At 46.1% G+C, this 20,603-nt stretch overlaps 1 protein-coding gene across 1 annotated transcript in view; it reads right to left on the bottom strand.

Annotated features, from left to right (window-relative positions):
• Positions 1-8,753: 8,753 nt before the first annotated feature.
• The window catches only part of VTA1 (vesicle trafficking 1), a 52,774-nt gene continuing 40,924 nt past the window's right edge, over positions 8,754-20,603 (bottom strand). The window contains exons 6-8 of the mRNA XM_056852757.1: positions 15,588-15,758; positions 13,145-13,225; positions 8,754-8,993 (exon numbers count right to left, since the gene is read on the bottom strand). Of these exons, the coding sequence (XP_056708735.1) occupies positions 8,848-8,993; positions 13,145-13,225; positions 15,588-15,758 (398 nt within the window). The 3' untranslated portion in view covers positions 8,754-8,847. The remainder of the gene's footprint in view (positions 8,994-13,144; positions 13,226-15,587; positions 15,759-20,603) is intronic.

Below are 20,603 nucleotides of genomic sequence, written 5' to 3'. Positions count from 1 at the left end.
CAGCAGCTCACTGTCGGTGTAATTTTATTCTCAATGTTCCTCATGAAGAACATAGAGGCCACAGCTGGGGAGTGCTGTGGACAAGAAAAATCAGCAAAAAACCATCTCCCTCTATCACTGGTGGCATCCTGCCATCACTAGAAGCAAACTATAGGATCAATGCCTATGTTTTGTAGAGAGTTAGAAATAATTTAAATGTAACCTAATTTTATGGATTAATTTAAATGATTTTTTAAAAGTACAGGCTGTATTTTGGAGACGTAGTAGGTAGAATTCATTCCCGTGATACCTGTCAGGCTGTTATCTCAGTTTCTATGTTGCCTCTGTTCCTTTGCTGAACCGTCCAGACCTCAAGGACAGCTCCACATACCAAAGCCTGGGAAAGTGTGCTCTGTTTAGGCTTTGGTGATGCTTTGTAATCTCCCGCTGTTTTCAAGCCTTATATTGCCAACTAGCTAGCAAGACACTCATAGCTGTCATTTTATCTTCTGTGCACTGTATTGCCTATTTGACCAGTAAAAGCCATCTGCTTGGATTCTAAATGTCTCTGTGGTGATTTCTGGTTCTTTGGGTCAAGAGCTCACATTATGACAGCTATCACCTTCATCACCCTTTTCATCAGTCAGGCTGGAGCCCAGGAGGGTTCGCCTGCCACTCGGATGGGAGCTAAGACAAAGCTCTCCGAGTGAGTTTACCGTGCCTGGAGCCCCGTGTGGCTCGCCTGCCGCTCGGATGGGAGCTACGACAGAGCTCTCCGAGTGAGCCCGGTCCCGGTGGATCTGTTCCCGGAGCAGGAGCTCTGGAAGGGTCTCCTCCTTGATACCTTCCTTTGGGGAAGCCCTAGACTACGTTCATCGGGCAGAAGTGGAACGTAGCCGCCTGACTGGACTTGTAAGGGCGTAGCGTGGAGGCCAGCGCCCGCCACGACCTCCTAGTGTCAGATTGTCTAGTGGAGGATGCTCAACTGGCCCGGTTATGCGGAGCCGGGTTAAAAGTACTGGCAAAACGGATGGTTGCGCTCCTCCACGGAATGACCTCGACCACCGCTTCAATGGCCGGGATTGCTAAGCTGTCAACCCCCGTCTTTGGCGTCAACGCAGCGACCTTAGCGGTTCAGGTCCTGCCGCAACTGGATCTTCCGGATCAAGCCGGCTCTATGTCGGCATGGGAGCAGGAAGCTCTGCCACTAGTGACCACGACCCTGACCACCAAACTTGAAACGGATCAAGTTTTAGCGGATCGTAAGGGAACCAAAGAGGACTTGCACTATGAGGAAACTCTCTGGACTGCAAACGTCCGAATCAGCCAGCCCCGTCGCTTAGGTGATGCGGGCAAGGATATGTTTTTGCTCCGACAGCACAATCGGGAACACATAGACCGGGTGGCCCACTTGCAGGGTCAAATGCACGTTTTGCTTCACGACAACGACTGCTTGCAGCAGATACAAGCCGACCCGGATGGCTCGGCCCCAGCTCCACAACCAGGGTCTCCGGATCAGGCTCAACCGCAGCAACCTGCGGCACCTCTGGGCGGAACGCCCATGTTGCCAGTAACTCTAGCAGTGCCTGTGGCACCAGGGGACCCCAGAGCTCCCGTCCTGCCACCCCCAGGAAGTCCAGGGGTCCCGTTGCTTGGATCTACACCAGCACCCGTACTACCTCCAGTTCCATGGAGACCACCCAAACTGAAGATCTCTTTTGCCGACTCGGCAGAGATACTACCTTGTCAGCGACCCAAGGTGAGGGGAGACCAAAAGCCTCCCCCCGAAGTCTCCGTTCCCTGCCCGCAGAGATCAGCACGGCCCCCTCCAGATCGCGAATCCCGATTCCAAAGGGGAGCTTGCCTCGTTTGCGGCGCGATGAACCACTTTGTTTCAGCATGTCCTCAACGCCTGGAACTCCCTCGACCGAATGCATTGCCCCGAGCTCGGGGACGACCTCAACGCAGAGGCACCGCGGCCACCCGCAGTACAGCACCGGGACGGCTCACACCCTCTGCACTTCCTACTTCTGCAGACCCCTCTGGGTCCTGGATTACAAGTGCCCCATTGGGGGACAATTCTCCATCTTCGGACAGGGATCCTCCCTGGGATACCCTAGCATTAACCCTGGACTCGCTTCCTGACCTCTCGCAAAACCGGGGAAGGTCTCAACGCGGAGGCGCCGCGGCCGTCCGCAGTATAACGCCAGGTCGGGGACGACCTCAACGCAGAGGCACCGCGGCCACCCGCAGTACAGCACCGGGTTGGCCCACACCCTCTGCACTTTCTACTTCCGCAGACCCCTCCGGGTCTGGATTACAAGTGCCCCAGTGGGGGACAATTCTTCGTCTTCGGACAGGGCTCTTTCGTGGGATACCCCAGCGTTAACCCTGGACTCGCTTCCTGACTTTTCACAAAACCGGGGAAGGTCTCAACGCGGAGGCGCTGCGACCGCCCGCAGTACGCCAGGTCGGTTCACACCCTCTGCACTTCTGTTCAGAGACTCTCCCGATCTTCCTGTTTCTACAGACCCCTCCGGGTCTCGGATTATAAGTGCCCCAGTGGGGGACAATTCTCCATCTTCGGACAGGGATCATCTCCAGGATACCCCAGTGCTAAACCTGGACTCGCCTCTTGACCTGTCTAATAACCGGTCACAGTCTGCGGTAAATGGAACGTCCCCGCAGACCCCCGCAGTTTCTCCTGTAAAACCTACGAAACCGACGAAGGTGAAAGAAGTAGAAAGTATGGTGTATGTGGACGCAGTGTTACAACACTATAAAGGGGGTCCCCAACTGCCTGTCAAGGCACTTATTGACTCCGGTTGCGCTCGCACTCTCATCAATGAAGCCACATTTGCAGCACTCAAAGTCAAGTCCGAGGCTTTACCAGCCCCCGTCCATTTTGCCCAAATGGATGGGAGCCATTTCAAAGGGGGCCCAGTTGATCATCGCACTACAGGGGTGGCGATGGGAATTGGCTCCCACTGGGAGCAAATAGACTTTACCATAGCCCCTATCCGATTTGAAGTGGTCCTGGGAATTAACTGGATTAAAGGTCATAGTCCCAGTATAGACTGGGACACGAACACGATCTCCTTTGCCAACCCCAAATGCGACCAGCACCGACAGCAAGTTGCGGTGCTGTCTCCACCCGCTTCGGCATTAATCTCCGAAGTCCCATCACCGCCATCCCTCCCTGATGTATACCAGGACTTTGCTGATGTCTTCAACATTAAAGAATGTGATGCCTTACCCCCCCACCGGGCCACTGACTGTGCAATTGAAGTGGTAAAGGACTGCACACTAACCAAGAGTAAAATTTACCCTATGAGCGCTTCCGAGCGCACTGTACTACGAGACTTTTTGGACAAAAACCTTGCCAGAGGGTTCATTCGCCCATCGAATGCCCCAAACTCAGCCCTTGCATTTTTCGTCCGAAAAAAGGAGGGCGACCTTCGCCTATGCATTGACTTCAGAAAACTCAATGCAGTTACTCAAGCCAACGCCTATCCTATACCACTAATATCAGATATTTTGGGGCAGTTGCAGGAGGGTCGTATATTCTCCAAGTTGGACTTAGTAGAAGCCTACTACCGGGTCCGCATCCGCGAAGGAGACGAGCCCCTCACTGCCTTCTCTAGCTGTTTTGGAATGTTTGAATTCCTCGTGATGCCTTTCGGGTTGAAAGGGGCCCCGGGGGTCTTCATGCAACTCATCAACGAAATCCTCCACGATTTGCTGTATCGCGGGGTGGTGGTTTATTTGGATGACATTCTTATTTATTCAAAAACCATGGATGAGCATGTAGTTCTGGTCCGAGAAGTTCTGCAGCGCCTGCGCAATCACCAACTCTTTGCAAAGTTGGCTAAATGCGAATTTCATCAGAGCAAAATAACGTTCTTAGGATACATAATCTCCCACCATGGCCTTAGCATGGACCCTACCAAGGTCCAATCCGTTCTCGATTGGACCCCTCCTACCAACCGCAAACAAGTGCAACAGTTTCTAGGTTTTGCTAATTTCTATCGCGGGTTCATCCCTAACTTCGCCCAAGTGGCGCTACCCATTACCGACCTGCTGAAAACCAAGGGTAAAGAAAACTCGGCTACTTTACCCTCCGCTAAAATACTGTGGACTGATAAATGCCAAACCGCTTTTGTAGCCCTCAAACGCCTCTTCACTTCGGAACCCGTGCTACGGCACCCAGACCCAAATCGAATGTTCATTGTGCAAGTCGATGCCTCCGACGTGGCTATGGGAGGGGCTCTTCTTCAAAAAGGACCGGATGGTCTCCTTCACCCTTGTGCTTACTTCTCGAAGAAGTTTGCGCACTCCCAATTGAACTGGCCCATTTGGGAGAAAGAGGCATCGGCCGTTCACCATGCACTTACTCTATGGCGACAATTCCTGGAGGGGTCTAAAGTCCCCTTTGAAGTTTGGACCGATCACAAAAATCTAGCTGCCCTCACGGGGTCCCACAAATTGTCCGCAAAACAGCAGCGTTGGGCAGAATTCTTTGCTCAGTTTCGTTTCGTCCTGAAGCATGTCCCTGGGAAACAAAACGTTCTCGCAGATGCTCTCTCCCGGTTACCTCAATACCCGGCGAAACTCGATCGGCCAACAAACTCTTTATTTACACCCGCACAAAGAGAAGCCCTGCCTGTACTAGCTGTACAAACTCGATCCCAGACGCTGCCGCAACGGAAGCACGCAATAACCGGAGCGCAAGCTCCTCCAGCCCTACCGGCTGCCCAGCCGCCTCCGCAACCGAAACTCATGATGGCCGGCGCTCCCGCTTCTCCAGCTCCACCGGCCACCCTGCCGCCTGCAGTCTGCACACCACCGCAAGTAAGCGCTTCCCCCTCGTCAACCCCCATGACTGCTCCTGATGCCACCATGACCAGGGGGGGGGCCCCCATCTCCGAATCCTTCTTAAAGTCCCTTCGGGAACAATGCCTTATGGAACGCTCAGATCAAACCCTGCCTCCTGGTGTAATCGAACAAGGAGGCTCTTGGTACAAAGACTCGAAATTGTATGTGCTCAAAGCGCTCCGAAAAGACGTTTTACACTTGGCTCATGGAGTAAAGACAGCTGGACACTTTGGGTTCCTGAAAACCCTTCACCTGTTGCGCAGACAATTTTGGTGGGGGGGAATGCGTTCTGACATTGACTCTTTTATTCGCAGCTGTCCTGTTTGCGCCACAGTGAAACGTTCTCAAGGCAACCCCCAGGCCTACTGCAACCACTTGAAATACCCAACAGACCCTGGGAAGTGATTGCTATGGATTTTATGACGGATCTCCCTCTCAGCGGGGGAAAAACTGTATTATGGGTTATCACTGACTTATTTTCTAAGCAAATACATTTGGTTCCATGTGCGGGGATCCCCTCCGCTCAGAAGTTGGCCCGCCTCTTCGTGTCACATGTCTTTAGACTACATTCGTTTCCGCGCAAAATAATCTGCGACCGCGGAAGTAGTTTCGTTGCTAAGTTTTGGAAAGCTTTTCTCAAATTGGTGGGGGTGGAACAGGGGTTGTCTAGTGCATACCATCCCCAAACGGATGGTCAAACCGAACGTGTCAATGCTGTACTTGAATGTTATTTGCGCTGTTATGTCAACTACCACCAAGATGACTGGGTAGAACTGTTGCCTTTTGCAGAATATGCTTACAATAATGCTGTACATCAGTCCACAGGCTTCAGCCCGTTTTATGCGGTGTATGGACAGGACTTCGGTCCTATCACCCCGATAGAAGGTTTGGAGGGGGAGGGGGATGCTGACATTGCCTCTTGGGCACACACCCTCCGTACCACATGGCCCTGGCTGGTTAGCAACCTTGACCGAGCCAAGCGCAAATACAAGGCGCAGGCCGACAAGCATCGTTCCCCCGGGGGGGACCCGCAAGTGGGTAACCTGGTATACCTTTCCACCAAGAACCTGCGTTCCACCCGTCCGTGCCATAAGCTCAATGCTAAGTACATTGGCCCATTTCCCATCATTCGCATCATAAATCCTGTCATGGTGGAACTGTCTCTCCCCAAAACCCTGAGGCGTGTGCACCCGTTTTCCATATCAGCCTTCTAAAGCCCCATGTTGCTTCCCCGCAATGGCACCCGGAGCCGCCTCCTAAACAGCCCATAATGGTGGGGGGGGGGGAAGAACATTTCGAAGTCTCTAAAATCCTGGATTCCCGCATACACCATGGAGTCTTGCAATACTTGGTCCGCTGGAAACACTTCCCCCCTGCCTATGACGAATGGGTTCGCGCACGGGATGTCTCCGCCCCCAAACTCGTCAACGCCTTTCACATTGCCTACCCAGACAGACCAGCCCCCTTGCAGAATGGGAGGGGGCCTTAAGGGGAGCAGGATGTCAGGCTGTTATCTCAGTTTCTATGTTGCCTCTGTTCCTTTGCTGAACCGTCCAGACCTCAAGGACAGCTCCACATACCAAAGCCTGGGAAAGTGTGCTCTGTTTAGGCTTTGGTGATGCTTTGTAATCTCCCGCTGTTTTCAAGCCTTATATTGCCAACTAGCTAGCAAGACACTCATAGCTGTCATTTTATCTTCTGTGCACTGTATTGCCTATTTGACCAGTAAAAGCCATCTGCTTGGATTCGAAATGTCTCTGTGGTGATTTCTGGTTCTTTGGGTCAAGAGCTCACAATACCATCCTTTTGTCATGCTGATAAAAAAGCTAAGCGGTTGTCAAAACGTTACCAGATCTCCAAGTTGGAGCTCCCTTCCTTTATCTTGAATTTCAACAAACCTTTGCACATTTGGGATTTGGGACTTGCTCTAGCAGTGATTTGAGAAAAGTTTGGTTGGCTCATACCTTTTACAATTTGTTTTGCAGCACTAAACTAACCCCCACCAAGAGTAGCTGTACACTAAGACGTAAGGGTCACCTTTGCTATGAGTTCACTAGTTATCTTTAGGCAACCACCCTCTCTCAAGTAAGCTACTCATCCAATCTACAGTCTGGGGATACCGATACTAACCTATTTCAACATTGTTGTAATGGTTATATTTACATATTGTATTAGGGTGGTTTTTTTTTTTAATTAAAAGTAATCTTTCACACTTAATAAGCCAGGAAATCTTTGGGCTCATGTGCGCCCTTCCTCCTCTGCCAAGACTGAGGGCTTTCTGGTTTAGAACTCACTTCAAATTGCTTGAAGACCCAAACCAGTTCTTTAACAGATTGCAGTGTTGCTTGTCTATAAACTAAGATTAAATGGCTGTCTAGAATCCTGGTTTGTAGATAATAAACAAACCAGTTTATTAAAGCACCTGATAGTACAACAATCTGTGGTCAATTTTAAAGTAGGAAATCATTTGTCTTGGTATGGCATACACAAGAAGTGGAGGGAGTATTTGTTCCAAGAGTGATGTTTGTTCATGGTGACTCAATGTAGCCAATAAGAAGTGCTTGCAATATTCAAGCACTATATAAAAATTAAATATATTGTCAGAACAAACATTTTGGAACTGCTGCTAAAAGCTGTAATAGCAGCATGTTTGAACAGAAGAATGTAGGATGTATTTGGAAGAGCATCTATCATTTTCTTCACCTGAAGAAAAACCTAAGTGATCTATTCAAAGGACAATTGCCCTGAAGCTGTGAAACTGTATTATTCTCAGAACCATCTAAATCAAGCACCAACCCTACAGGGGAAATGGGGGGGGGGAGGAGGGAATACAAACTTGTTTTATACTTTCAATCTGGCTCAAATAAAATGCTCAGGGATATTATGAACACTGCTCCCCACGTGCTGTTCTTTATAGTTAGCACAAGCCTTGGACAACAGATCAGGTTTTTTTCTTTACAGTATGAGAAGTTCCCCTCCTTTTATAAATAAACGAAAGCTATCACAATTTCACCAGGCATAAGATAGGGATGAATACAGCATACTTGGCAGATAACTTTTTTTTAAGTTCAACTGTTGCTTTGCAAAAAAACTTTAGTGCATTCACTTTTGATACTAAAAGATTTTTATTTACTGTTAAAGAGCATAAATGCATTTTAGCATATTTCTAATTCAACAGCACTTATAGAGGGTCCAACATGTTAATACAGTATACAACTCAGGGACTATATAGAAATTTTTCTGTGGGTGAACAGTAGATGTAAATAAAGACCTCTCAACTTCCTTCAAGTCCCATTATAGTCACGTTCTCTTCCAATATTTGCACCAATTACAAATTCTCTCAAATTCTGTTATCTGGATCTAGATTTCAGGTGCATAATCTTCCTTACTCCAAAATGAAATCAACCACATAGAAAGGTAGATCACAAAATTCTGATGAGTGCTTTGATCAGGAACGCAGTGGTTTGCTTAGAGAATCTTTAAAGCTTTCATGGTGGATATAACAGTTCCTAAAAAAGAAAACCCATCTGAAGCTTTTCTTCTGGCGTATAATTTTATTATGTGACTGTCCAATTAAAAGTGTACTTTGTTTTCAACAATTGTATGTAAGATTTACAAGAAGTTCTAGGCACAATCCAATGAAACTAGTCCTTTTTTTTCTTTCAAGTTTTGAGAATATTAAACACATTTTCATGAACAGGATAAAGGCTGGGGCATGTTGGAGCACTGGACTAGAAGTGCCTAGAACTGGCATCTAGAATTTAAGGTATTTTAGCCAGATAATTTTATTCCTCCACTCAAACATTTGAAGGGTGCGGGGCTGTAGCTCCACACTAGTCTATGGAAAGAATCTTAATACAGACACACAGATTTCTTTTTGTCGGCACAGAAATCAAACGTTTTTGTGCAACTGTGTTTCCCTGAAAGGTTGAGATAGGAGTAATGGACTGTTAGTTCTTTAGGTGCTAGTCATGAATCTGCTGGACAAAGGCATCATTCTTTGCCTGTAGTCAGTAACTTGAGAGCTTTCTGTAGATTCTGAACCGCAGTACTCACATCTTCATATTGCAAAGCACTGCCAGCATATTTGCAATATTTCTGAGCCCTGGCAAAATCTTCAGCAGTCAAACGAATTTCCCCTGTGAAAATAAAGATAGATGACTAAACTTTATGGTCACTACAAATTACATGAATTATATATTTATTCAACCATTTGAAATGGTTTGTTAATATCAATGATGAATACTAAAGTCGTCTGGTACCCTTTATGAGTAAGCCAATACTTTTGAGAGAGATTTGCCCTTTATCTGAAGCCTCTGAAGGAAAGCTTTTAAAAACTCTAGTCAGTTAAGGGTAATCATGTTACAATCTGCACAAAAACAAGAACAGTGTCTCATGCCTTAACCTTACATTTCCTTTTTTCCCTACCTTGAAATACAAGAAAGGCTATTCAAGCTCTTTCTGTATAATTTGTCTAAATACGGGAATGTCCCCTGTTATAAGATACCCTCATTCCCTGATGCAAGATATGGGCATTGCCATATTTTCTTTTCCCTGTAGGTGAAAGAGAGCCAAACACGTATTTGATACTATTAACATACCAGCATTGTAGTATAAACACTGAAATATTTTCACCTGTTTGTATTAATGTAGCGGTGTGCTCATTTGCCATAAAACTATGAAGAAAAAAACACTACAATCTTAAGCAGTTACACCCTTCTAAGCTTCAGACAGATTTTTGTCTAAGTAGTCCTTTGCTAGAAGTGTTCATTAAAATGTTTTGCTTTTGTACATACATTTTGTTGCTTTATGTATTTTAATGTATTTAGCTTCATACTTGCCTCAAGGAAGGTGGTATGATAAATAACTAGCGGTATGAAACAGGACCCTATTAGGGGGTGGCTTTACTTTTTATGGCTTCCTCTGTCCTGATACTGGCTGAGCTGATGCAATATACTCGCTATTAATAGCAAATATGTAGGCAACAGAATGTGAAACCAATCAGCTTCTATAGTTGTGTCCATATCAAAGAATCAGGTACTCTACGGATATGTGGTACATGCATGTGTGTGCATGGGGAGGGGGGTGGCAAGAATAGAGAAAGGTGTGCTCTTCTTCTTTTCTTGTAACACAAGAGGCCAAAAAGCACAAAAAGTAATGGTGGTTTATAGTTCACATACTGATTTGAACTAAACGGAGTAAGTTTAATTTTATTTGTAGCTTTCCTTACCTCAAAATGCTTGGGATAAATAAAAGCATGTAAAAACATAATATTTATCAGCATTGCATTCTTGCCATCATACAACACTGGCAGCTCCAACCAGTAAAAGACAACTGATATGAAAAGTCTCATGAAGTTTTTGTACGATATTTTAGGTAAATCTCCAGTAGAGAAACAATTCTGTGTATATTGGGACCTTTTACCAATGGCCCATTTCCACAACTTTCTTTGTGCAACAGATTCAAGTGGAGAAGAGTGCTCTGTCAATTTTAAGAGGTGATAATGGAACTCAGGGAGTATCTCAGGTGTACTTCGGCTGTAAATATAGTTAACTCAAATGTGATATGGTATTTTATACATCAGTTTTCCATTTGAAATTGCTCTTTTCTTAGAACTAGGAAAACTGCAAGACCAAGACTGTTGAATCTATAGTCTCATTTATTTTACTAGGAGTCAAGCATCTCTGTATGCATGGCATACAATGGACATTCCAATGTGACATTAACACATCTGTTTTGTGTAAAATTAAGAAATCAAATTGAAAGGGATAGTTTCACCTTTCTTAAAATAATGCAAAGTTTAAATCTGCATTATGGAGACTAACATTTGTATCTGATTATTGTATTAAATCTACATTTAACTTTTTAACTTTGGTCAATGGTGACCTCTGCTCTTTTTGGAAAAAAAAAGGGAAGAACAAATTACCTTAAAGGCCAACACAAGGACATTTTGTTTTTCATATCGTGATGCCAAAAGCAACTTGAAAAACGCTCTTTTAGAAAACAGCAAGGCATCAGTCCAGTATTCAACAGATTTGCTGGAACAAAGCCTAAATGAACCAATCTAATCTTATTTTTACAGTACCTACTCTATTGCATGTTCTGTTGACAAAAGGTCTTATTTATTATTATGAGGGCTGCTTCAGATACCATTATAGCAGCATTTCAGGAAAGGGCTCACAACATGTGCATGTGAAAGCGAGAGAAAACTTGGGCACTTATTTCAAGAAAAGCAACATTTATAAAAGTGTTAGTATATGTGGTAGTTGCTTTCAATCTGCATAATTTGAAAGAGGTAAATTCTGAAATACCAAAAATATTGACACATGGGAAAAGTTGGGCCTTATGTAGTCTGCAAGAAGCCAGACCTTTTGCACTTCCAAACATAATATTAGTATAGTAGTTATATTCATTACTGAAATCTAACAGTCTACAGTTAACTTCCACTAATGATGAATCTTTCAACTAGGCAGTGAGGAACTGAGATTGAAGCTGAAAATGCATATAGATCACAGATAAAGAAGGAAAATTGTTTACAATAAAAACTGGTAAATGAGAATGCTTGTGAAACACTGGCTGCATGCTAGCTCCTTTGTGATTACAGTCTTTAATTGAAACCCCACAATTTAATACCAAAACAATAATTTTATGGTTGCAAATACAAAGTCCATTGGTACCTTGAATATTAAAACAAATAAATAAATGCGGTGCTATGAGTTTTTAGGGTTCAGCTCTGATGCATGAGGTGTATTATGAAGCCTCCAGTGCTGGATGCACAGATGCCAACTGAGAAATCCTCAGGGAGATATTGATTTAGCAGAAAAGGCATGCATGAAAACCTGTTTCTGCATGCATGCTTTGCCAGTACTTGGATCATGATAAAAAGATCTTGTAAGAAAGCTGAACCTTTCACAATACCACAGAAACACCTATTTAGCAGCTGCTTTTCAAAACGACTTTAAAACATACAAATGGGAGAGGTCAGAAATAATTCAAATCCTCTTTTGAACCTTAAAACATTTAAGTGCCATGTCTTTGTTCAAATCTTCTAGCTTTAGGAGATACTTAACCAAGTTAATGTCTGCTGAGGAATTTCTGTGCATCTGACGCTGCAGCTCTGTGTTTTGCAGAATATTCCATGGTGCACACTTAATTCATGCCACACTCTGGTCAAGCTCATTGGGCCTTTCTGTTGACACATGTGTACTCAGAGCATGGTCTAGTATACAATACTCTCTTGTATCTGCACATTGCACAAATAAGAATGGTAGCAGATGGGACAGTTGTCTTCAGAGAAGCTTGTCCACCATTACAATCAATTTTACTAAGGACCACCATGGTTTCCTGGAACAGTCTGAACACTATCGACTTAGAATTTGTTGAATGTATACTCAAAGTGATGATACTGGCTTAGATCCTTATTCTTTCTTCTGTTTCCACTGCACGTCCACCATAGTTACATAATATATCCCGCTGGGGCTAGGTATTTTCCACTCACAGCAAACATTTGGATTCAAGCTACAACTTCACATTCTTTCTTGAATACTTAAACCACAACCTAATGGATCTAAGTGTTCTTAAGCTGAGTTTCAATGGACATGTGCAGCCAATCATGTGCTGGATCGTTGTCTTAGTGTACACTAGGTATGTGTCTTCTATGACATGATCATAAGGAACAGTCCAGGTTCACAGACAATAAAAATAGCTTATAATAAATATTTTTCAGTAATGTAAGCGAGGTATTTCTGGTGTAAACGGATATGTTAAACAATTCATATTCTCCTGGAAATGCTCTATGTATCAGGTCCCATTCAAACTGGTTTTTAACCATGGTTTGGCTGCCAAAATGCAGCTTCTTTTTGTACACATCTTAATCCATTTGGCTTCTGTGCCTTCTCTGTTTCCCCCCCCCCTATGGTTTTGATCGGATGTTTGTTTTGATGAGATATATCTGTTTGTTGACTGCCTAGTTTGTTCCCTTGTATGGCACTGTCTTTGCAAACATAAACTCTTTTTGCAGACCTCATTTCCTAGCAACAAATTAGTTGTGTGAAAGGGGCTGCTTTGCCTCTGAAGGCTAAAGTGGGATTTTTGCAGTGCATTCCTTTTAAGGACTGACTCCCCCTTTCCATCTTCCTTCATTTAAATGTTGTTTGAAACCTCAGTTCTCCCCTGCTTCAGAGAAAGTCCAAGCAGGGCGGAGAAAAATCAGGATACGGCACCAGTCAGAATGATGTCCCTACTAGGAGCTTCATGTGTTTCATTTGAGTGTCTCCAGAGGTTTACGCACCTGCAGGTTGAACATTATAAAGTGAAGGATCTACGATGGGGACATTTTGAGGAGTGGGTTGAATTGACGTGCTTGTCACACCTGTAAGTAATTAAAGAGATATATTTTGAGTGTATTTAGAGAAACATCATCATCTGCACATTAATGGCCTGGATCCACTGGAAAGAAGGGATTTCAGTCTACAGAGAATGATTTCACTGCCTCTTGCTCTCACTGCAGATGCTCCCAAAACACTGCTCCAGTGGCACAGGGCACTCCCAGGAACAGCGTGGGGCTGGGGAGTCAGAAGTGTGCTGTGGGAAGAGGGAATAAATGACTCCCCCTCACATGGACATTCTCCTGTGGATTCAAGCCATTGTCTTCCAGCCTAACAGTACAATCCTAAGTAAATCCCAGTGAGCAGATGTCAGTAGGATACTTAGTAGGGCTGTACTGTAACTTTCTCACAAGACTATAGAGAGGATAAATGAAAGAAGCATGTTGTATGGTGCAATGGACTACAGAAACAAACACTATCAAAGCTTTTTAAAATTCATACATCAACAGGAAATCACTACTTGGCTTATTCTATCGACATACTCTTGGGACTATCTGAACTGAAACTGGGGGACAAAGTCTAAGGTTTCAGAATAATTCTAGAGAACTTTAAGCCAGTAATTTATGAAGAATTCAGTATTTGCAAAGAAACTGTTTCATATGTGACTACAAGACTCCAAACAAAGTCAACAGTCCGCTGAAACTCTGTTACTTGAAACAGAAACACTTGTATAAAGACAGATCAGTACACAAAAATACCATAAGGACACTGCATAGCACAGTTGATGAAGAAAAATATAGAGTTAAAAAGAAAGAAAACACATGGGTGGCCATCTCCTGTTCTTCAAAAAAGTTAAGAATCCCACCTATGACCACTTCCCAATAATGAAGATGGCAGCAAAATTATTGGAATCCCTCTTTGTCAGAACCTGTAAATATTTTGTAGAATAACAGTAAGTGCCTAACTGTAATATACTTGTTAGGTTAACAACATAATCTTACCGTATGTTGATTCACAACTAATTCTGCTGTTCAGTTGGGCTTACTACCAAGTGTGCATATGACTGCAGTCTAGGTTAGTATGCTTATACAACACCATTGTATATTTTCTACCTCAAAATACGTTTAGTAGAAAATAGTTGGAAAGCATTTTTATTTTTGTAGAAAATCCATGTCTCTACCACCAAACCTTCCGTTTTGAATATTCAAAAGACAAGATTAGAACACACAAACTGGAACAGGCATGGCCAGTAGGATTTTTTTAAATAATCTGTTGTTCAAGGAATATTTTGTTTAAACCACTTCTTAAAGTCTGCTCAGTTTCAAAAAAGCACTTTTCCATGATGTCCTGCTTACTAGGTAGGAGGCAAGCCTCAGGCCACAAGTCTCTCAACAAGGGTTCTAGGGTTTCAGTCCAAAGTCAAAGACCAGGGTTCAGCAGCACAGTCCAAAATCATAGTTCAAACGCAGTTCAAGGTCTGGTAGCAAGGTTTCAAGAATTTAAACAAGGCATGTAACAGGCAGGTTCATCAGCAGGGTTGCAGACGAGTTGCTCTCACACTGGCTGCAGCCTTATCTGCAGCTTTATATAGGGGGGTCCCTATAGGTGTTGTTGGGTTCCATTTTAGGCTTCTCCTCACCAGCTGAGTCAGCTCCCCAACTCATGAGGAGTACCGGGGCCCAAATCCTGTGGTGACTTATCTGTTTCTCCAAGCACTTCTTTACCAGAGGGGAGGCCTCAGACTGCCAGGTACACACTCTTGTGCCTGCTCCACGTCTCAGCCCTAGCCTTTTGCCAGGAGACTGTGGCGGCCCTGGTCATGAATGGGTCCATATTGGAGGGCAGGACTTGAGGGCAGGTTGTCTTCTCCTCCGAGGACTCTTCTTCCCATGATGATTCAGGGTGGTTCATAATACATGAGGTATTAAGAGCCACTATTCAAAAGGTAAGGCAAAGTCCCTTTATGTAGTTCTTTGGCTTCTGGACATACTTTTAAAACGATGCATACACTATCTACAAGAACAGCGTCAAATGTTTAGCTTTGATGGTCCCTCCACCAATAATTTTTCTTATTCCTTTTAAAATTTGGAACTTTGGACAGGTAATTTTTCTAATAATGTTACAGATATATACCAACAGAATTCTTCGCTGAAGGATACTTACAGATGTTGTTATCTTGAAAGAGACCAATTACAAGAAGATACATGTACTGTATAATTTTAAGTTAATTTGCACTTTTAACTAGGACTATCCAACAGCAAAGTTATTGCACAACATCCATTTGTTTCAATGGTTCCAAGCAGAAAATGCCAACAGCTTTTTCTCCTCTGTAAATTATTATACATCTGATGCACCTAAGAAATGAGGCAGAGGAAGCTGACATTAAAAGGAGGGAAAACAGCATACCCGTGGTGTGAGGAACTTCTGCGGGAGTGTTAGCTGGAGCATGAGCTCCTGGTGGGATATGTATGCCAGTGTAATTGCTTGTGGGCTCATTGCTTGGCTCATAGGTAGATGATGATGCCTGAGATTCTTGGCCAGGCAGAGCAGGGGAGCCAACTTCTTCATTTTCATCATCTGTTTAAAGGGCAGAACAGAGGCAAATTTGATTAAAATGCAATGAGATTATTTGTATAATTAGCAACGTACCATCAGCAGCAACTGTAAACCAAAATCTTTCAGTCTAACCTGTTTCACAAAATCATTGTTCTCACATTGCAAAGCATTTTGGAAGGTTATTTATTCCACCACATATAACAGAACCTTTCCCCCCTTCCCATAACTAATGTAGAATTGTCAGGCTGGTATCTCGGTTTAGATGTTTCCTTTCGTTTCTCTGCTGAACCGTCCAGACTTCAAGGACCGCTACACATACCAAAGCCTGGAAACGCCACTCCTGGGAAATAGTGCTCTGTTTATGCTTTGTAATCTCCCGCCGTTTCTCTGCCTTATATTTCCAAATAACGGGCAAGACAAACCATAGCTGTCATCTTGCCTTCAATGCACTGTATTGCCTATTTGACCAGTAAAGCCATCTGCTTGGAATCTGATTGTCTCTGTGGTGATTTCTGGTTCGATGGGTCAAGAGCTTACATTATGACAGCTATCTCTACTCTTCTTCATCGATTCTTTAGTCAGGCTGGAGCCCCGGAGGGTTCGCCTGCCACTCGGATGGGAGCTAGGAGGGCGCTCTCCGAGTGAACCGTGACTACTGCTTCTTGGAACCCTGGAGTCCTCATCTGAGGATCCTACCCTTCTACGGGACATAGTAGCTGAACTCTTTAGGACTAATTCAGAGGTTTGCCGCTTGAGTGGACTGGTCCAGACACAGTGGCAATCTCTAGTGAGGGTTCTCTGGATGTTAACGTCGGAGGATACTAATGCTCGTTTAGACCTCCAGGATTTTGATCAGTTGCTGGATGATGCCCGGCTGGCAACTGAGGACTTACAAATACTAACCGATTTATTGGATAAGCTTATTGCCCGTGAGACTCTCTCATCCATGGCTCTAACGTGTCCTGTCACCTTGGGGGAAGGTACCATGGCGGGAGCCGCACCGGCAGGTTTTTCTTTGGTACCCAATGCAGCTGACTGTCAAGCTGAAGCCAAGAGGGTCGCTATCCAGACGGCCCTCCTCTTTGCGGATTGTACAAAGGATACCACGATAGCCACCTTGGCTCAACGTTTGACCTCGACGTTCGGGGCCGATGCACCCGCGGTCGCGGTCCGAGTGCAACCATTGCTAGGTGGGGATCCCGACCCCCTACTCACGCTCCTGGAAACGGAACTTTTACCGCACATTACCGCAGCTGCCGCTCTGAGACTTGAAAGCGCAAAAGCTCTTGCGGATAGGGAAGCTGCTGAAGCGGCTAAGGCGGAAGCCGAGGCTCAAGCCGCAAGGGATAAAGAACTGCAGTTGCCCCGTCGCGCACGACCCAACGCCCACGCCGCCTCACGGAACGACGCCAAGACTCCGAGGAGTCTGAGGAAGAGGACTTGTATGGGGACAGTTCTCAATGGGCCACAAGTTTTAGGACAAGCAAACCTCATCGTACAGGTGGCCCGGGTGAGGACGTTCGCCTGTTACGAGCTCAGAATCGAGAGCTATCTGGCCGCGTAGATCAACTCCAGGAGCTAATGGAACGCTTGCTTCAGGACAACAGGCAGTTACAGCAGGCCCTGACAACCCCGGCACAACCCGTTCCACAGGGGGCCGCAGTACCGGTTCAGGGAGTGCCAGCCCAGCCACCCACTAATGTGCCTGTTCAACCTCAGGTTCCCGGAGGTCCCGTTTTACCTGCACCCAGGGCACCCGGGCAACCGGGCCAACCCATGCCCGGTCCTTGGAAACAACTCAAGTTGAAAACTACTTACGATGGATCTCTCGAAACCCTGCCCTGTTTCTTGAATCAGGTGGACAGCTATATGCGAGAACAAGGACAGTTCTTCCCTACAGAGGACAGCCGGGTTCGCTATGTGGCTTCCCTTTTGACAGGTAAAGCAGCCGACTGGATGGTCCTCCAGTTCGACACCCGATCCCGCTCTATCCGTTCCCTCAACAATTTCATGACTGCCTTACGGAGGAGGTTTGAGGACCCCTTTCTGGGGGAACGAGCCAAGTGGAGCTTCTACAACTAAGACAGGGCTCTACTCCAGTTCGAGAGTTTGCCGATGAATTTCAAAGACTAGCAAGCAGAATTGTGGGCTGGCCCGAACGCACCCTAATTCACCATTTCAGGGAAGCCTTACACCCTGACATTCTGAACTGGTCGTATATGCGGGGTGATCCCGACACCCTCGAGGATTGGATTCTATTAGCCGAAGAGGTGGAAAGCCGCCGGCGCTTTATTTCCCTTGTCCGCCAAAGAAACAAGGAGAAAAGCGTCCAAAAACCCCAGCCCAAGGCACCGCCCCCCAATCCACGGAAACCCGCGCGTCCATTCCAGGATCGCGAAACCCGATTTCAAAGAGGTGCTTGCCTCACTTGTGGGGAACTGGGCCACTTTGCAGCAGTCTGCCCACATCGCCCTGAACCCTTTCGTCCCAGCATGACAGCCCGAGCTAGAAGACGACCTCAACGCAGAGGCACCGCGGCCACCCGCAGCGCAGCGCCGGGAAGACCCACACCCTCTGCACTTCACGTTGAGGACTCATCTATCCTTCCTACATCGAATGACCCCGCCGGGTCCCGGATTACAAATGCCCCATTGGGGGACAACTTTCCTTCTTCTGACGAAGAGAACCCATGGAATCCTCCAGCTTTAAACCTGGAATCCCCCCTTGATTTGTCAAAAAACGGCTCCGGTCTGTGGTGAGTGGAGCGTCTCCACAGACCTCTGCAGAATCTCCTGCTAAACCGAAAGCTCCCACTAAAGTAAAGGAAGTAGAAACCACCGTTTATGTGGACGCAGTTTTACAACACTATGAAGGTGGTCCCCAACTACCCGTTAAGGCACTCATTGACTCCGGTTGCGTTTGCACTCTCATCAATGAGGCCACATTTGCAGCACTCAAATCAAGTCCGAGGCTTTACCAGCCCCCGTCCAATTTGCCCAAATGGATGGGAGCCATTTCAAGGGGGGCCCAGTTGATCATCGCACTATAGGGGTGGCGATGGGTATTGGCTCCCACTGGGAGCAAATAGACTTTACCATAGCCCCTATCCGATTTGAAGTGGTCCTGGGAATTAACTGGATTAAAGGTCATAGTCCCAGTATAGACTGGGAGACGAACACTATCTCCTTTGCCAACCCCAAATGCGACCAGCACCGACAGCAAGTTGCGGTGCTGTCTCCACCCGCTCCGGCATTAATCTCCGATGTCCCATCACCGCCGTCCCTACCTGATGTATACCAGGACTTTGCGGATGTCTTTAACATTAAAGAATGTGATGCCTTACCCCCCCACCGGGCCACTGACTGTGCAATTGAGGTGGTGAAGGACTGCACATTAACCAAGAGTAAGATTTACCCTATGAGCTCTTCCGAGCGCACTGTACTACGAGACTTTTTGGACAAAAACCTTGCCAGAGGGTTCATTCACGTCGAATGCTCCCAACTCAGCCCCCGTGTTTTTCGTCCGAAAAAAGGAGGGCGACCTACGCCTCTGCATTGACTTCCGAAAACTCAATGCAGTTACTCAAGCCAACGCCTATCCTATACCGCTAATTTCAGATATTTTGGGACAACTACAAGAGGGACGTATATTCTCCAAATTGGACCTAGTAGAAGCCTACTACCGCGTCCGTATCCGCGAGGGGGACGAACCCCTCACTGCCTTCTCTAGCTGTTTTGGAATGTTTGAATTCCTTGTGATGCCCTTCGGGTTAAAAAGTGCCCCGGGGGTCTTCATGCAACTCATCAACGAAATCCTCCATGATTTACTGTACCGCGGGGTGGTAGTTTATTTGGATGACATTCTTATTTACTCAAAAACCATGGACGAGCACGTCACTTTGGTCCGAGAAGTTCTGCACCGCCTGCGCAATCACCAACTCTTTGCAAAGTTGGCTAAATGCGAATTTCACCAGAGCAAAATAACTTTCTTGGGATATATAATCTCCCACCATGGCCTTAGCATGGACCCGGCCAAGGTCCAATCCGTCCTCGATTGGACTCCTCCCTCCAACCGCAAGCAAGTACAACAGTTTCTGGGCTTTGCTAATTTCTACCGCGGATTTATCCCTAACTTCGCCCAAATAGCGCTGCCCATCACCGACCTTCTGAAAACCAAGAGTAAAGGAAGCTCTGCTACATTACCCTCCGCTAAGATACTGTGGACTGATCAATGCCAGACCGCCTTTGTAGCCCTCAAACGCCTTTTCACGTCGGAACCTGTGCTACGGCACCCAGACCCAAATCGAATGTTCATTGTACAAGTCGATGCCTCCGACGTAGCTATGGGAGGGGCCCTGCTCCAAAGAGGACCAGATGGTCTCCTTCACCCCTGCGCTTACTTCTCAAAGAAATTTGCACACTCCCAATTGAACTGGCCCATTTGGGAGAAAGAAGCCTCAGCCGTTCACCATGCACTTACTCTATGGCGACAATTCCTGGAAGGGTCTAAAGTCCCCTTCGAAGTTTGGACCGATCACAAGAATCTAGCCGCCCTCACAGGAACCCATAAATTATCCGCGAAACAACAGCGTTGGGCGGAATTCTTTGCTCAGTTTCGTTTTGTCCTGAAGCATGTCCCTGGAAAACAAAACGTTCTCGCAGATGCTCTCTCCCGGTTGCAATACCCGGCAAAACTCGATCGGCCAACAGACTCTTTATTTACGCCTGCGCAAAGAGAAGCCCTGCCCGTACTGGCTGTACAAACTCGATCCCAGACGCTGCCCCAGCGGAAGCACACGGTAGCCGGCGCGCAAGCTTCTCCAGCCCTACCGGCCGCCCAGCTGCCCCCACAACGGAAACACACGAT

This window comes from Euleptes europaea, chromosome 7 (assembly GCF_029931775.1).
Source record: "Euleptes europaea isolate rEulEur1 chromosome 7, rEulEur1.hap1, whole genome shotgun sequence".
Taxonomy (NCBI): Eukaryota; Metazoa; Chordata; class Lepidosauria; order Squamata; family Sphaerodactylidae; genus Euleptes; species Euleptes europaea.
This window is presented reverse-complemented; position numbering and strand designations above follow the sequence as displayed.